This window comes from Nyctereutes procyonoides, unplaced genomic scaffold (assembly GCF_905146905.1).
Source record: "Nyctereutes procyonoides isolate TBG_1078 unplaced genomic scaffold, NYPRO_anot_genome, whole genome shotgun sequence".
NCBI lineage: Eukaryota > Metazoa > Chordata > Mammalia > Carnivora > Canidae > Nyctereutes > Nyctereutes procyonoides.
Genome location: NW_026575120.1, coordinates 26948762 through 26963716, shown reverse-complemented (window position 1 = coordinate 26963716; position 14955 = coordinate 26948762). Strand labels below are relative to the sequence as shown.

Sequence of the window (14955 nt, the reverse complement as noted above, 5' to 3'; positions counted from 1 at the left end):
TTCTGGAGAACCCAGCATGGATTCAGAGGTCAATTATAAAACTGTTAATAATAACAAAGAAAAGGTGGCAATGCCACCTTCTGTGTTGGGAGAGCCATCTCTTTCTTGATGACACACATGTCCAGGGATCCCCATGACCAGGAGTGGACGAGAGGGGTAAGGACACTGGTCTTGGCTCTCAGACCTGTGCGTGTCGATTGCTGCCTGGTTACTTGACCTCTCTGTTCTCAGTGTCCCTGCACGTAAAACGAAGACAGTAGCTGACACACCTGCCTCCTCACTGAGTTTGAGCACCGGGCATCAAATACAACAAAACTCTAAAACGACAGCAGAATTTTGTCAGCGCCAGGCACTGTTACTACCCTGAGACTCCCAGCGAGGGGGGAGGAGGCTCCAGCGGGGCCAGTGCTGTTAAAAGACTTACCTCAAAGGTGACCTCGACATCTGGCCCCACTGCTTCCACTTGTGTCAGCAGGCAGTCCCAGTGTTATCTTTCCCTCCCTTCTTCCAGGAATGGGAACACACAATTACCTTACATTCTCCATACTCTTTGGTAAAAGCTGAATTGTGGACTTTATCAGTCAAATTTCTCAGAGCATTTATATGGTGTAGGTTTGCCTCTAAGACATGTTATATGGGCCCAGCCCCTCCTGGAGAGGCCAAATGCGCTTCTGGGCATCCCAGGCTGACTCCTGCTATGCAGCAAAATGGGAAGAGAGAAACCTTGCCCGAGCCAGGCCAGGGGATGGCAATTCAGCCACTTGTATGGAAGCCCAAGTCCCCGGGGTAGATGGTCCACTGCAGCAGGTGAATGCTGGTGGTCTGAGCTCTTCCCTACAGTTGGTGAGGTGGGGAATGAGGAGCCAAGGCCCGGGGGGACTGGATATGGGGCTGGAGCCCCCCAGTTCTGTGACTCACATCAGGATTGGTGGGGACAAGAACCAGAATGAAGACCAAGTCCTTTGGGGATTTTCATTACGCACCAAGTCCTTTGGGGATTTTCATTACATTACTCTCCCTGTTCCCCACCTTGCACACTCAAGGTTGAGAGAATTCTTGTGTCACCAGGGAGGTGAAGCCAGGGTCTTCTGAGTGGCCAGCCCTGTGTTTACTTATCCAGACAATCAATAGCTTTAGTGGAACTCAATATAAGTTCTTCTAGAACATGTTTGTCCATTTGCTCATAATCTTCCTTCAGCGAATGCGCTGATGGCCCATCACTGTGCCATGTCCAAGTAACCTTTAATACAACCGAAATTCCCATTCTCTTCGTTTGAAAGTGAGCACATCCCCGCTGTCCAGTCTGATCTACAGTATGTGGTCAATAAATGTCTGCTGAATTAATGAATGGTATAAATCATTGGGTCACGGGAAAAAACATGTTAGGGTGAAAGACATTCCTTGGGTCATCTAGGAGAGCTCTCTCAACCTATTTCTATCTCCTACCACTTCTCTTTCCTTTACTTGCTCATACATTCACTTATGAGGGCCTTCACTGAGACAGCACCATGCTGTCAAGGCAAGAATTGAAAACTGAAGGCCTGTTCAAGCGGAATATTTCTGAGGTGGCATGATCCAGTAGCTCTGCAGCTAACCAGATGTGAGAGCTAATTAGTCAGATAACAGCTAACAGTTAGTCAGCATTTACTGTGCACCGTGAACTGCGTTAAGCATTTTAAAGGGTGATCTCACACGTAATCCTTAGGAAGCCCTACGAAATAGGACTCTGAGAACTGTTACCCACACTTAGCATAATGAAGACTCGTAAGCCTAGAGAGGGCCAACTAACTTGCCCAAGGTCACAGAGAGGGCTGGCTGCCGGAGACTGGCCTTTCAGCCTCCACTGTAGGTTGCCTCCGGGCCTCATCTGTCAACAGAGGCAGCAGTTTAGCTCAGTTAAGTGTTCGGAATCCTTTCTACCTCTAAAATTCAGAGAGGCTTGGAGATTCAACAAAGACCTGTGGGAGGTTCTATGGTGGGGGAGGCCCTGTCCATAAAGACATTTCCACTTAAAGCTGGGATCAGGGACCCTTTTGGAAACCTAATGAAAGTTGTGAATTCTCCCCCTCAACACACACACACACACACACACACACACACACACACACACACACACACGAAATTCTTCAAACACTTTCAAGTGGTTCACAGACCCCTAAACCTGAAGACTCATTAACAACTAAGCCACTTCTCAACTCTTGGTAGGTGAGGGCAGACAGGACAGCTCCCTGGGACAGAGGCCTCACACAGGGGAAATGACTAGCATAATGCAACACAATAGGGACATTATGACCCTGTCCTTGGAGGGGGGTTAGGGTATTTGCCTACAACTAATAGGAGAAGGGAATTCCCTGGGGGGCCAAGTTAGTCCCCCAGAGTAATACAGGGGTTTAACTAAAACAATGGGGAGAAACTCCAGTACAGTACTTAAAGCCAGCAGAGTAGATACCTTTACCAACTAGTTTAATCAGAGCTTAAAGGAAAATAACATTTCTTTGCTCTCTTACTAGACTGGCTCTCTCCAGTTTTAGATTCGGAAGACTGTAGAGGGATGAGGGGGACACGGGGGCATACCCCCTTTTCCACCCCCAAATAACACACCCCTTGCTATGATGTCCTCTATACCAATAAACCTGTGGCTTGATTTTACCCGAAGCATAAAGACAGGGATGGAGCTGTAAATATAGTATCTAAGACTAATAACCTGGCATTCTCAAACTGTTGGGGGGGGGGAGGGGGTGGTATTCTGGACCACGTATCATAGGATTTAACCGACCCTCCCTACCTCCTGTATCACAGGTGGATGGGGTCTCCAGGATACATGCACCTTAGCAGGAAAAAATATATATACATAACCATTCATATAAATTTATTTAAAAAAAGAAAAAGAAAGCAAGCAAGCAAGAAAGCAAACCATGCCATTTTCTTGTGTGACCCAGTGTGGTTAACTCAGAATTATATACCACTCGAGGGCCCTGGAGACTGAAGCCCAGAGGTAGGCATTCTTAAATCTCCATTTTATTTTATTTTATTTTCCAAGAGAGGATTATTATTATTTATATATTTATTTTTTTTTTATTGAGCCGGGAGGCTCTTTAGAAAGCATATATCCCGACCCCTTCCTGTCCACGATAGTAAACTGAGGCTCACAGACGCTGACTCCCATGCAGCAATCCTGCTCCCCAGCACAGCCACTGCATCTTCAAAGAGCAGGTCTGCGGGGAGATTTTTAAGAATGGCCCAGTACACAAGACCGTCAGCCACTGAGGCCCTGGGAGCTCGCTCCCCAGACCCCATCCGTCTGGACACCCCAAATTTGGCGGGGGGCCCCCCTCCAGACACAGTGGCTGCAGGCCCAGGCGCCCGAGCCCGAGGGTCACCTGCTCCCCACGACGCAGCCGCTCGCCCGGCTGGGCGCTGCCCGGCCTCTCACCCCGCCGTCACCACCCCCCCCCCCGACGGGCCGCGTCCACCACGCGGCGGGCCAGGCCCCCACCCCCGAACCCAGGGGAGGCCGCCGCCAGAGCCGCCCCCTCCCCGTCCAGGCCCGCCGCCCGGGAAGGCAGGCATTTCTGGGGACGCGGGCACCGGGCCACGGATGACTCGCTACGTGACCTTGGGGCAGGCCGGGCAGGTCGCCGCCAGGTGTCTGTGCCTCAGTGTCTCCGCTCTGCGAAATGGGAGAGCCGCGTCAGCGCCGCGCTCCGGCCGCGGGAGGCTCGGCGGGGGCGAGCTCTGCGGAAAACGTGCGGCGGCAACCCCGACGGACGCAGCGCCGGCTCCGCAGGGAGCGAGGCGCGCCGCCCCCGGCGCCCAGCCCCGGGCCCGCGAGCGCGCCAGGCCCCGGCGTCCCCGCAGCCTCGCCCGGACGGCGGCCGGGTCCTCGGCCCCGCTGCCATCCCGCAGCGCCCCCCTCGCGTTAAGGGGCGCGCGAGCCCTCCGGCCCCCGCCCCCCACCCCCTCGTCGCGGCGTCTCCAACCCTTACCGAGACCCCAGGCCGGGCCGCCGAGCCCGGGACGCGCAGGCCGTCCCCCGGGCCCCGAGTCCGCGCGTCCGTGCGCGCGCGGGCCGCCCTCACCGGAGCCGGGGCCGCCTCGGCCATGGCCGTGCGCTGTCCGGCCGGGCCCGGAGTCGCCGCCGCCGCCGCGCGGCCCCACGCAGGCCGGCCCCCGGCCTCTCGGCAGGCGGCGCCCGCCCGGCCCTGCCTTCCCGGCCCGGGCTCGCGCGGCCGTCGGGCCCGGCCTGCTCGGGGCGGGCGGGGACGGAGCGGCCGAGCCGGGCGGCGGCGTCGGAGCGGGGCGCGCGGCGGTGCGGGCGGCCGCGCGGGCTGCGCCCCGGCGGCGAGCTGGGCCCCGGCCCTCAGCACCGGCCCCCGGCCCGCGCGCGGCCCCTGTGCGGCCGCGGCTGCGACCCCGGCTCCGGCCCCGGCCCCGGCCCCGGCTGCGAGCTGCGCTGCTGCCGTCCCGGCGCCTCTTCAGCAGGGGAGCTGCACAGCAGCTGCCATGTTGATACAAACTGCATCCTGGGAGGCATGTCCCTCTCAGGCCGTTTAAAGAGAAACACTCCGAGGCTCGTCGGAGGCGGCAGGAACCCAGACAGCTCCATCTACAGCCGGTAGGAGCGAACAGTGGCGAGCGAGCCGCCGGGCGGCGACGGACACGCCCTGAGCCCCGGGCCGGCCCGTCGCGGAGCCCGGGCCGAACCGCGCGGCCTCCCCGCTCCGGCCCCCACCCCCGCCGGCCTCTCACCTGGGGTCCTCGCCTCCCCGGGCGGCCTCGGGCGAGACCCGGGGCGGGGGGGCCGCGCGCAAACGGCCGCGCGCCGCCGAGGCGACGCGCTGGGGTCTGGAGGCGGCTTGATTGGCTCCGACAGCCTTCCTCCGCCGGATCCCCCTGCCGCTCTCAAACCCAGACCCCGGGTCGCTCGCTTTCAAGACCTGCGCTCACAAAGGGAGCTCGGAAACCCGTCACACCGAAGAGAGCCCGAGTTCATGTGACCAGCTCCGTGCAGCCCGGGTTCCCGGGAAGCGGGCTGTGGTTCCAAGGGGAGCAAGGGGGCTGGGTGCTTTTGTCAAATGCCCGAGTGTCGTTTTCGACCTGAAAGGACACGCTTCCGAGCGTCAGAGGGGGCTAGGGCTGGAAGGGGCCGGACCCGTCGTTTGGGAGGAAACTGAGGCCGAGTGGCAGAGAGCCGAAGCTGCTGTGCCAGTCCCTTGTAGGAATGCCGTCTCTCACCTTGAGAGAGCGCCCAGAAGGAATGGTAGAGCCTAGGGTTGGCGGCCCCCTTTCCTGGACAGGTTCACCTACACTCATGTTTGTGGGATAGCTGCTGGCTGGAGAGAACCAGAGATGATATTTGGGGGCGGGCGAGGTAGGAAGGAAGGAAGTACAGCAGGCCTCCTGGGTACAAGTGACAAAAACCCTACTGGAACTACCTTAAAGGGGGAAGAAAGATAGGAGATCTTTGTTCACCTCTGGGGACCCCGGCGGGGGGGGGTGGGGTGGGCAGGGATGGAGCTGCCTTGGAAGGCAGCAGGAGCAGGACTCAGGGTGCCGTCAGCCCAGATGTCTCTTTAAAAAGGGAAAGTTATGGATACAGGTGAGGCCAGTGCCCTGGACCCCATTTCCTTCCCTTCCCAGAGGTTGGAGATCCCACTAATGTCCTCGTGCATCAGTGAACAGTATATACCACTGGGTTTGGTATTTTAAATGTTTATGTGAATGATGTAATTCACTCCATATCAGATTGCAGCTTGCTCTTTTTTAAGCATCATTGTTTTTGAGATACAGTCATGTTTAAACAAGAATATCTGGTTCATTCATTTTGACCACTATATAGTATTTCACTGAACGAATAAACTCCAGTTTACTTCCCTTTCCCCCGAGGGGAATGAAAAGAAACCTGTTGCCAGGAACATCTAAACTCATATCTCATTGTGTAGGTTTGACTTTCTCTGGGAGAGACCCCAAGACTTCCCTAAGTTCACCAAACCGCTCACCAGTGAGGTGGCGCCCAGCGACACTCCCACCAACAGTGCATGGGGTCCTGTTTTCAGAGCCTTGCCAACAGTTACTGACTCTGGGCTTTGAAACTTGTCAACACAATGAGTTTGAAATCATAGTTCACTGTCTTACTTTGTGTTTGATATTTGTATTTCCCAGGTTATTACGAGAATTGAACACCCTTTCATATGTACTAGACATTTTGGTTGCTCACTCTTCAGATTTTCTCTTCATATCCTTCCTGTCATGAACTCTTTTTCTTACTGGTTTATAGGTTTTTGTTTTTGTTTTTGTTTTGTAACTGTGAACCTGTCACCAAACTTAATGTGCTTACTGATAGGATTGCATTTTATTTTATTATTTATTTTAAAGATTTTATTCATTTATTTGAGAGAGAGAGAGACAGAGAGACCGAGAGCGTAAGATTGGGGGAGAGGGAGAAGCAGAGTCCCTGCTTAGCAAGGAGCCCCACGTAGGACTGGCATGACCTGAGCTAAAGGCAGATACTTCACCAAATGAGCCACCCAGGCACCCCTATATCCTACCTTATGTGAGTTATATCACTTCACTTCAATGCATTAATCTTACAGCAGGTTAGCCACCATCTTTTGTGTTATTGGTAGCGTGCATTTAATGTTTCCAAATGTGATAATCAGGAATTTGAATCCTCTAACTCTGCTCTTTTTTTTTTCCAGGTTGTTTTGGGCCATTTGGGATGCCTTGAACTTCCATTTGAATTTTAGGATCAGCTTGTGAATTTCTACAACTAAGCCAGCTAGAATTTTGATGGGGTCCAGAAATCAACTAGTCTGCTAATACCCCTCGAAGAAGTACCCAGATGGATGAATATATGATCATTCTTTTTCAGATGAACGTAAGATAAGAAATTCAGTATTAATTCGGATTTTCTTATTACCAAAGTAAAACGAAAGACTCCAACCACCTGAGTAGTTACCTTATTTGAATTTATTTTTCTTTGTCTTCTGGTATATGTGAAAAGTGGAAGAATAAAAATATACCTTCCATTTGACATTTTTAACATGAATCTACTTTTATAACTGTATATCCTCTTGGTATATTTCCCCCCTCAAGATTACTAGTTGCATATTTGATACATTAATATTAAATAAATATTCTGTAATCAGCTGAAATTTTTTGTTATGAACTTTTTACAGTAGCAATTGTTCCAAAGAACAAACATGTAAAGCAGTGTTAAAATAAGAGCTGGGGCACCTGACTGGCTCAGTTGATAGAACATGCAACTCTTTTTTTTTTTTTAAGAAATATTTATTTATTTGAGAGAGAGAATGAGTTTGCACATAAGCTAGGGGGAAGGGCAGAGAGAGGGAAAGAGAATCTGAAGCAGATTCTGTGCTCAGCGTGGAGCCTGACAGAGGGCTGGATTCCACAACCGGGAATCATGACCTGAGCCGATACCAAAAGTTGGCTACTTAACTGAGTCACCCAGGTGCCCCATAGCATGCAACTCTTGAACTTGGGGTTGTGACTTCAAACACCATGTTCAGTGTAGAGATTATTTAAAATCTTTTTTTTTTAATGTGAGTACAAGGAGTTTTGCTTTTTTTCTTAAATGGTTCTTCTCTGTTGCAAACATTTTATTTTTTATTTTTTTTAAGATTTTATTTATTTATTCATGAGAGACACAGAGAGAGAGAGAGAGAGAGGCAGAGACACAGGCAGAGGGAGAAGCAGGCTCTACTCAGGGAGCCCAACGTGGGAATCGATCCTGGATCCCCAGGATCACACCCCAACTGTAGGCAGCACTAAACCACTGCACCACTGGGGCTGCCCGCAAACATTTTATATATCCTTTTATTATTTCTAATTTATTCTGCTGTGATTTTTTAAATTTTTATTTATTTATGATAGTCATAGAGAGAGAGAGAGAGAGAGAGAGAGAGAGAGAGAGAGAGAGAGAGAGGCAGAGACATAGGCAGAGGGAGAAGCAGGCTCCATGCACCGGGAGCCCGATGTGGGATTCGATCCCGGGTCTCCAGGATGGCGCCCTGGGCCAAAGGCAGGCGCTAAACCGCTGTGCCACCCAGGGATCCCTTATGCTGTGATTTTAAAAAGGGGTCTGAATAAAATTGGTTATTTGGAATTTGTTATGATTTGCTTTGGAGCCAGCTTTTGTAAATATTTCATGCATGCTTGAAAAGAACATAAAATCTCTAATTGTTTGGAGAGAATTAGTTTAATACACTTTTCAAATATTCTAGATTCTTACTAATTTTTCTTTGTCTTATCAAATAGAGGTATATGGAAATCTCCCATTGTGATTGTTTTTCAAAATTTCCCTCATAATTCTGTCATGTTTTGCTTTATATGAGTCCATGTTGTTAGGTACATGGTACCTTATTTTTTTCATAATACAGTGATCCTGTTTATCCTAGTAATGCTTCTAGGATCAAAGTCTATTTTTGGGGAGCCTGGGTGGCTCAGTTGGTTGAGCTTCTGCCTTTGGTTCCGGTCATGATCCCAGGGTCCCAGAATCGAGCCCCATATTGCTAAGCAGAGAGCCTGCTTCTCCTCCCTCTGCTGCTTCCCCTGTTCTTGCTCTCTCCCTGTCAAATAAATAAATAAATAAAGATCATTTTAAAAAGTCGGTTTGGGGCAACCTGGGTGGTTCAGCGGTTGAGCATCTGCCTTCAGCTCAGGGTGTGATCCCAGGGTCCTGGGATCAAGTCATGCATCAGGTTTCCCACAAGGAGCCTGCTTCTCCCTCTGCCTATGTCTCTGCCTCTCTCTCTGTGTCTCTCATGAATAAATAAATAAAATCTTATTAAAAGTTTGTTTTGTCTAAAGGTATTTACTAGTCCATTTTCTTTCGATGAGTGTTTGCTAGTCCAGCTTTTCTCAATTCTTTACTTTGCACTGCATTGTACTCTTAAGTTTTAGGTAAATCTCTTATAAACAGTGTGTGACAAGATGTCAAGTGTCATTTTGTCCTTGTCTGGAGATCGAGGCTAAGACCCAGAGCTGAGCAGCCCACAATCTACCCCACAACTTACTTTTGTGTGGCCAGAAGGCGTTGGGACAGTCACTCACCTGCGGAGCTTTACTAGGAGGCCCCACCTGAGAGCGGGCATCTCGTCCTCACACACGTACATGTACAAAGAAGACAGGAGAGGAGGCAGTGCTTGGTCACCCTCCTCTTTCCACGTGAGACCATTCACAGTGTCCTCTGTGGAGCCCAGGACTATGCTTGTCGCCCTTTCCAGGCTCCCTCTTCCATCACAGGGAAGAAGGGAAGTACTCTGGATATGGATCCCCCAAAGTTTGTGAGTACCCTTGCACATGGAAGTGGATGGCTTTTAACGCAGAGATTTCTGAAGGCTTAAAGACATCACAGGCAAAGGAGAGGCTACTCCCATCCTGCTCCAGCTCCCCTCGGACTCCAATGATGCAAGATAAGACCCAAGGAGCTTCCTTGACCTCCTGTAAAGGAGCATGTAGTGGAAGGGGACCTCTGAGGTGCCCACATGCCCACAGGCCACATAATGGAGGGTGACTCCTGGGAAGAGTAGGGGCAGACATTTCTTGATAGCCCTCGGGAAATGCTTCTCCCTGACAGAGGAAGTCAGGGTAGAGCTGAGGACTACGCCCAAGACCACCTCATGTCGCCCCTCCTGGAAACCATGGTACCCATAGACCTTCACAGTCCCAGGTGAACCAGGCTGAACAAAGTTTCTATGGCAACACACAGGTGCACATCCTCCTTCACGTCCTTTATGAACCCTCCATGCTTTGACCAAAGGTGAGGCTTTGTGAAGGCCTAAGTTGGAGTGAAGGAAGTGAGGGAAGACTAGATCCTGGGACTCCAGGACCACACCCTGAGCTGAAGGCAGGCTCTAAACCGCTGAGCCACCCAGGGATCCCCTGATCTCTATTTTTATCATAGAAGTGTCGTTGGTCACTCTGATACCTTTTCCTTTCATGTCAATCTGTCTTTTTCTCCAGCTGCTTTTAGGATTTTCCTTTTCTTTTTGGTGGTTCTAGTTTCACCACGATGTTTCTACCTGTGGCTTTACCTTTGAGCTTGAGGATTGGCCTCTTGAGTTTGAGGATTTATGTCTTCCATCGTCTTGAAGCTCGTCAGCCTTTCTTTTATAAATTTATTTCCTCCTGAAGGAAATAAATTATCTCTTTCTAAATGAGAAAATATGATTAGATAGATCTATTGTGGGTGTTTTAGTCTCTGCTCTTAAACATATCACATCTTTGCAGCCCTGTTTAGGTCAGCTGTTTAACCCATCAACTGAGTTTTTAAAAGTTCAAGGACTATTTTATTTCCAGAAATTTTGTTTTTTCAAATATTACTTTTTTTTTAAATGATAGTCACAGAGAGAGAGAGAGAGAGAGAGAGAGAGAGAGGTGCAGAGACACAGGCAGAGGGAGAAGCAGGCTCCATGCACCGGAAGCCCGATGTGGGATTCGATCCCGGGTCTCCAGGATTGCGCCCTGGGCCAAAAGCAGGCGCCAAACCGCTGCACCACCCAGGGATCCCAATATTACTTTCTTTGTAATAGTATCTTGATTTTTTTCTTAAGGTTCGATTTTTTTTTTCTATTTACCAGGCATTTCCCATGCCGCTTCTTCCACTTTCTGCCCTTTGTTAGTATTATGCCTTATAAAACTATTCCTGTCTTATTCTATTTTGAATTCATGTATGAATTCAAGTTCTTGGATTGTGATCCTGCCTGTTTGTTGTATTCTCACTAATGGTGGACTATTTCCTTGTGGGTTTTGCAATATGTGATTGTGAGCTTATATTGAGCCAGGCTCATGGTCTGGATTGTGGGATAATTCCTCCTGTTTTGGGTTTCCTTCAGCCAGAAACCTCAAGTGCTATCTTTGGTCCTTGTCCAGTTTTTATGGCAATTGATCAGCCCTGTGGGTAATGTAAATTTGAATCTCACCCACTGCGAGGTACAAGCTGTAGTTCTAGATTCTTAAGGAAGATATCGGCCCACCCACTACTATCACCCAGAGCCCAGCCTGAGGCATCAGCTTTTTGTTCTTTGTGGCAGCAGTGGAGTTCTTCTGCCACTCAGATCTTTAGGAATTTACCATTCAGCTACAAGGAGTGCTGTTAGCTGACAGCTCCAGTTATTAATGCCTTCAGGAAATGCGTTGGCTTTCAAGCTAAGGCCACGTTGTACTTGGGCAGTCCCAGCCAGTGAGTGAGCAGGTGGGTTTTTAGGGCCTGGGCATTTCTGCTCAATACAGGATTCCTCTAATAGGAATTACTTGCTCTAGAATCCTTTGTTTGGTTTGGTGGAAGTTCATCAAAACCACAGCATGGGGATGCCTGGGTGGCTCAGCGGTTGATCCCAGTTGACACCCTGCCTTTGGCTTAGGGCGTGATTGCAGTTCAGGAATTGAGTCCCACATCAGAATCCCTGTGAGGAGCCTGCTTCTCCCTCTGCCTATGTTTCTGCCTCTCTCTGTGTCTCTCGTGAATAAATAAATAAAATCTTAAAAAAAAAAAAAAAGAACCACAGCATGTTCTGTTCTTGCTGCCCAAACCTGCTTGCACTCCTCGTCCCTTTCATGGATGTTAGGTCTGTGCCCTGGTCAGAGATTTTGCCTGCAAAATCCTGCTTCCTCATGCCTTTACCTTTCATAGCATTATTCCCCCTAAACCTCCTGCACTTTAAAGTGTGTCTCCACATCTGCTTCCTGAGGACCCAACTAAATATCATCTTTTAGTGTTGGGTGCATTTTTTCTAAACCATGTATTTTCTGAATATGAGGCCTTTGGGGGACTTTCTCTGGAGGAAGCATCAGCTCCAACTCTGAACTTCATGGGCCCAAGGCCTATATAACCTTCTTCTCCCAACCCTGTTAGATGCAACAGTCATTCACACGCTTATAATGTGGGTGTTGTTTTGTCTTCATTTCTGGTACACTAGGATTTCCCTTTATTCCATCCTAAGCTATTTAAAATTATGTTTATTATATCCCATCTGGAATTTCCAGATATTTCCATCAGGTTATACAACCTGCAATATTTGCATTTATTTCTTTTTGCCCTATTTTTGAAGACAAATTATTTAAGTGTATATGTTTAATGTCCAAATTGTGCTTTTAATATTTTTAAATAATCATGTGTAAATTGCACAATACTCAGGGTTCAAAGGAGCTTGACAATTACGTCAAATCAGGCAGTTTGTTTATAGCTGTCAGGGAAGAAAGCCTGCCTTATGACTTGTGTAAGTGTACTGCCTCAGCTTTATACATACCCCTTTATTATTTTTTTATTATTTTTTAAAATATTTTATCTATTTATTCATGAGAGACACGGGGTGGGGGGCTGGGCAGAGACACAGGCAGAGGGAGAAGCAGGCTCCATGCAGGGAGCCTGATGTGGGACTTGATTCCAGGTCCCCAGGATCATGCCCCGAGCCAAAGGCAGATGCTCAACCTCTGAGCCACTCAGGTGTCCCTACATACCCCTTTATACACACTTCCAGGAACACATTATATGCAAAGTTGGGGAGCGTCTAATCAGAAGACAGAAGAAGCCTGAGCAAGGGCACTTCAGTGCCACCTTCAGAGACACCAGGGACAGCTAGGTGATGCTGAGCCATGCCTTGAGGGGTAAAGAGTGTACCAGGTGCATGGGGGCGCGGTGGGCATTGCATGTAGCAGAAACAGCACGTGCAGAAACATGGAATAGCATGGTGCTCAGGGAAGACAGGCAGTCCAGTTTAGGCAGGAGATGAAGATAGGGAGGAGTCAGCTATGCTGGACTAAAATTTGGATTTTCAGCAAGTAGGTGATGGGAGCTATTGAAGGATTTTAAGCCAGGGAGCAAGAGTGCTCCAATTTCCCTGTTAGAAAGGTCACCCTGGGTCAGTATGAGGGGTGGAATGGGGCAGGATGAGGTGGGAGTTACACCCTTGAGGCTCAGGAGGAACCTCAGAGGAGGAGGGGTTATCTTCCCAAGACTGAAGACATAATAGAGTAATAGTTAAAGGAGCCAGCACAGTCCTCAAAGGTCTTGATGCCATTGAAATGCTTAAGGCACAATTGATCCCTCTCATCTTAAGTCTGCCTGGGAGCAGGACAAAGATGTAGCACTGCTACATAATGGAAAGTCAGAAGGTATGGGGGCCATCTCTGGAGGCATCAGGAATAGAATGAAGTTGTGGAAAGATGAAGGTAAGAAAAGATGTCAGGAGTCGGGCAGCAGAGGGTGGCTGAGACGAAGGAATGGCTAGGCATGATGAACTTCAAATGTTATAACATGGGAGCATCCGCGGAGGATTTGGCCTGGCCTCAGACAGGAGGTGAGAAATGCCCTGGGACTTAGGGTAGTAAGCCAGACATGGCCCCCCAAAGCTGTCCACATCCTAATTCCTAGAACCTGTGAATATGGTACCCTACATAGCAAAATTAGGCACTTTGCAAGTGGGATTAAATTAGGATCTTCAGATGAAGGGATTGTTTTGGGTTATCTAGGTGGGCCAAGAGTCGTTGCAAGATTATTTTAGAGAGAGAGGGAGGGAGGCAGGAGAGTCAAAGTCAGAAAAAGATGTGATGATAGAAGCAGAGGGTGGCAAAAAAAAAAAAAAAAAAAGCAGAGGGTGGAGTGACTCGCACAGAAGGAGAGGGCTGTGAACCAGGACGTGCAGATGACCTCTACAAGCAGGAAAAGGCGACACAATGGATTCTCATCTGGACTCCAGGAGGAACACAGCCCTGCTGACACCTTGAGTTTAGCTCTGTAAGATTCATTTTGGACTTCTGACTTCTAGAAGCATAAAATGAATCTGTACTGGTTTAAGCCATAAAGTTTGTGGTCATGTGTTACAGCAGCAAATGGACACTTAAAAGGACTGCAGTGCTTTGGCCTAAGCAGGCTGCTTCTGAGCGGTACCACGCCCTCAGCCCGAGGTACTCGCCTGGTCTCCTAACCACTGATAGGGTACTCCCCTTTCTGGATGTTGATACTGAACTCTACCCCCACCCCCCAAACCCTGTCCTGCCCACGTTCTCTGTTTTGAGAGTGCACCCAAGCTAGAGCTTAGGAGTCGTCCACTGAGTGAACGACTAAATGGTTGGGAGCTTTGGTGTGATACATGGGGTTCCTGCCCACAGGGCATGTGGCAACACCTGGGCCTGGTGCTGGGGTAGATGTATGGTGAGTTGGGCAGACACTAGAAGTGTCCCTCGTTGATTTCCAAGGACTGGAGACAGGTCCAGTGGGGGGGAGGGCGGTGGACAAGAGGCACACTTGAAAGGGGCCAGAGCTACTGGTAAGGAGGGACGCCATCCTCACAATGGCCCTGGATGAGGCCCACTTTTGCTCCTTCCCCATCTCCCACTCCCATGCCCTCGTGGCAGTTTGAGGCAGATTTTATTTTACATTTTCTGTAAAATAAATTTTACAGAATTTTACTGATCATTTTCTTAAAACGACAACGATCAAAATGAAAAAGACTGAAAATATGAGCTAAAACATTAACAATCGTTAACTCTGGTTGACGGGAACATGGGTGTCAGCGCACCACAAACGCCACGGGCGGACTTCACTTCCGGACCAGGAACACAGCCACCACAGGCACCGTCAGTCCTTTCTTCGCCTCTGCCCAAGACAAGATGCAAAGAGAGAACATCCTGCATCTGCTTTTCTTTGATATTCTGCCATTTTTCCCCCCAGGCCTAGCTTCATGCCCCGCATATCAAATTACATGAAGCCAAGTTACATAAACCATGATTATATCCTGAAGCACAGTGACTGGATGTGTCACAGTTGTCCCTCCACAGAGTCTAACTTCTCTGGATTCTTGCACTCGCAGCCCTCAGGGACAGCGGCCCCCTGGGATCAAGGGGACCAAGGGCAGGAGGACGGTGTGAAGAAGCTGGCCACATAGCTCCCGAGCGAGAAGTATTTCGAGGTTCATCAGTGCCCAAGGTACATGG

At 49.4% G+C, this 14955-nt stretch overlaps 1 protein-coding gene across 2 annotated transcripts in view; it reads right to left on the bottom strand.

Annotated features, from left to right (window-relative positions):
• Positions 1 to 4833, bottom strand: part of ZNF777 (zinc finger protein 777) — a 28180-nt gene extending 23347 nt beyond the window's left edge. The window contains exon 1 of one of the 2 annotated variants that reach the window (XM_055335323.1): positions 4750 to 4833. Coding sequence is in view for 1 of the 2 variants with exons in the window: in XM_055335322.1 (XP_055191297.1) it covers positions 3987 to 4103 (117 nt within the window). In the remaining variant the exon portion in view is untranslated. Of the gene's footprint in view, positions 1 to 3986; positions 4169 to 4749 lie in introns of those variants that run through there. The other variant, XM_055335322.1, reaches the window with a different exon arrangement.
• Between the last annotated feature and the right edge of the window lie 10122 nt (positions 4834 to 14955).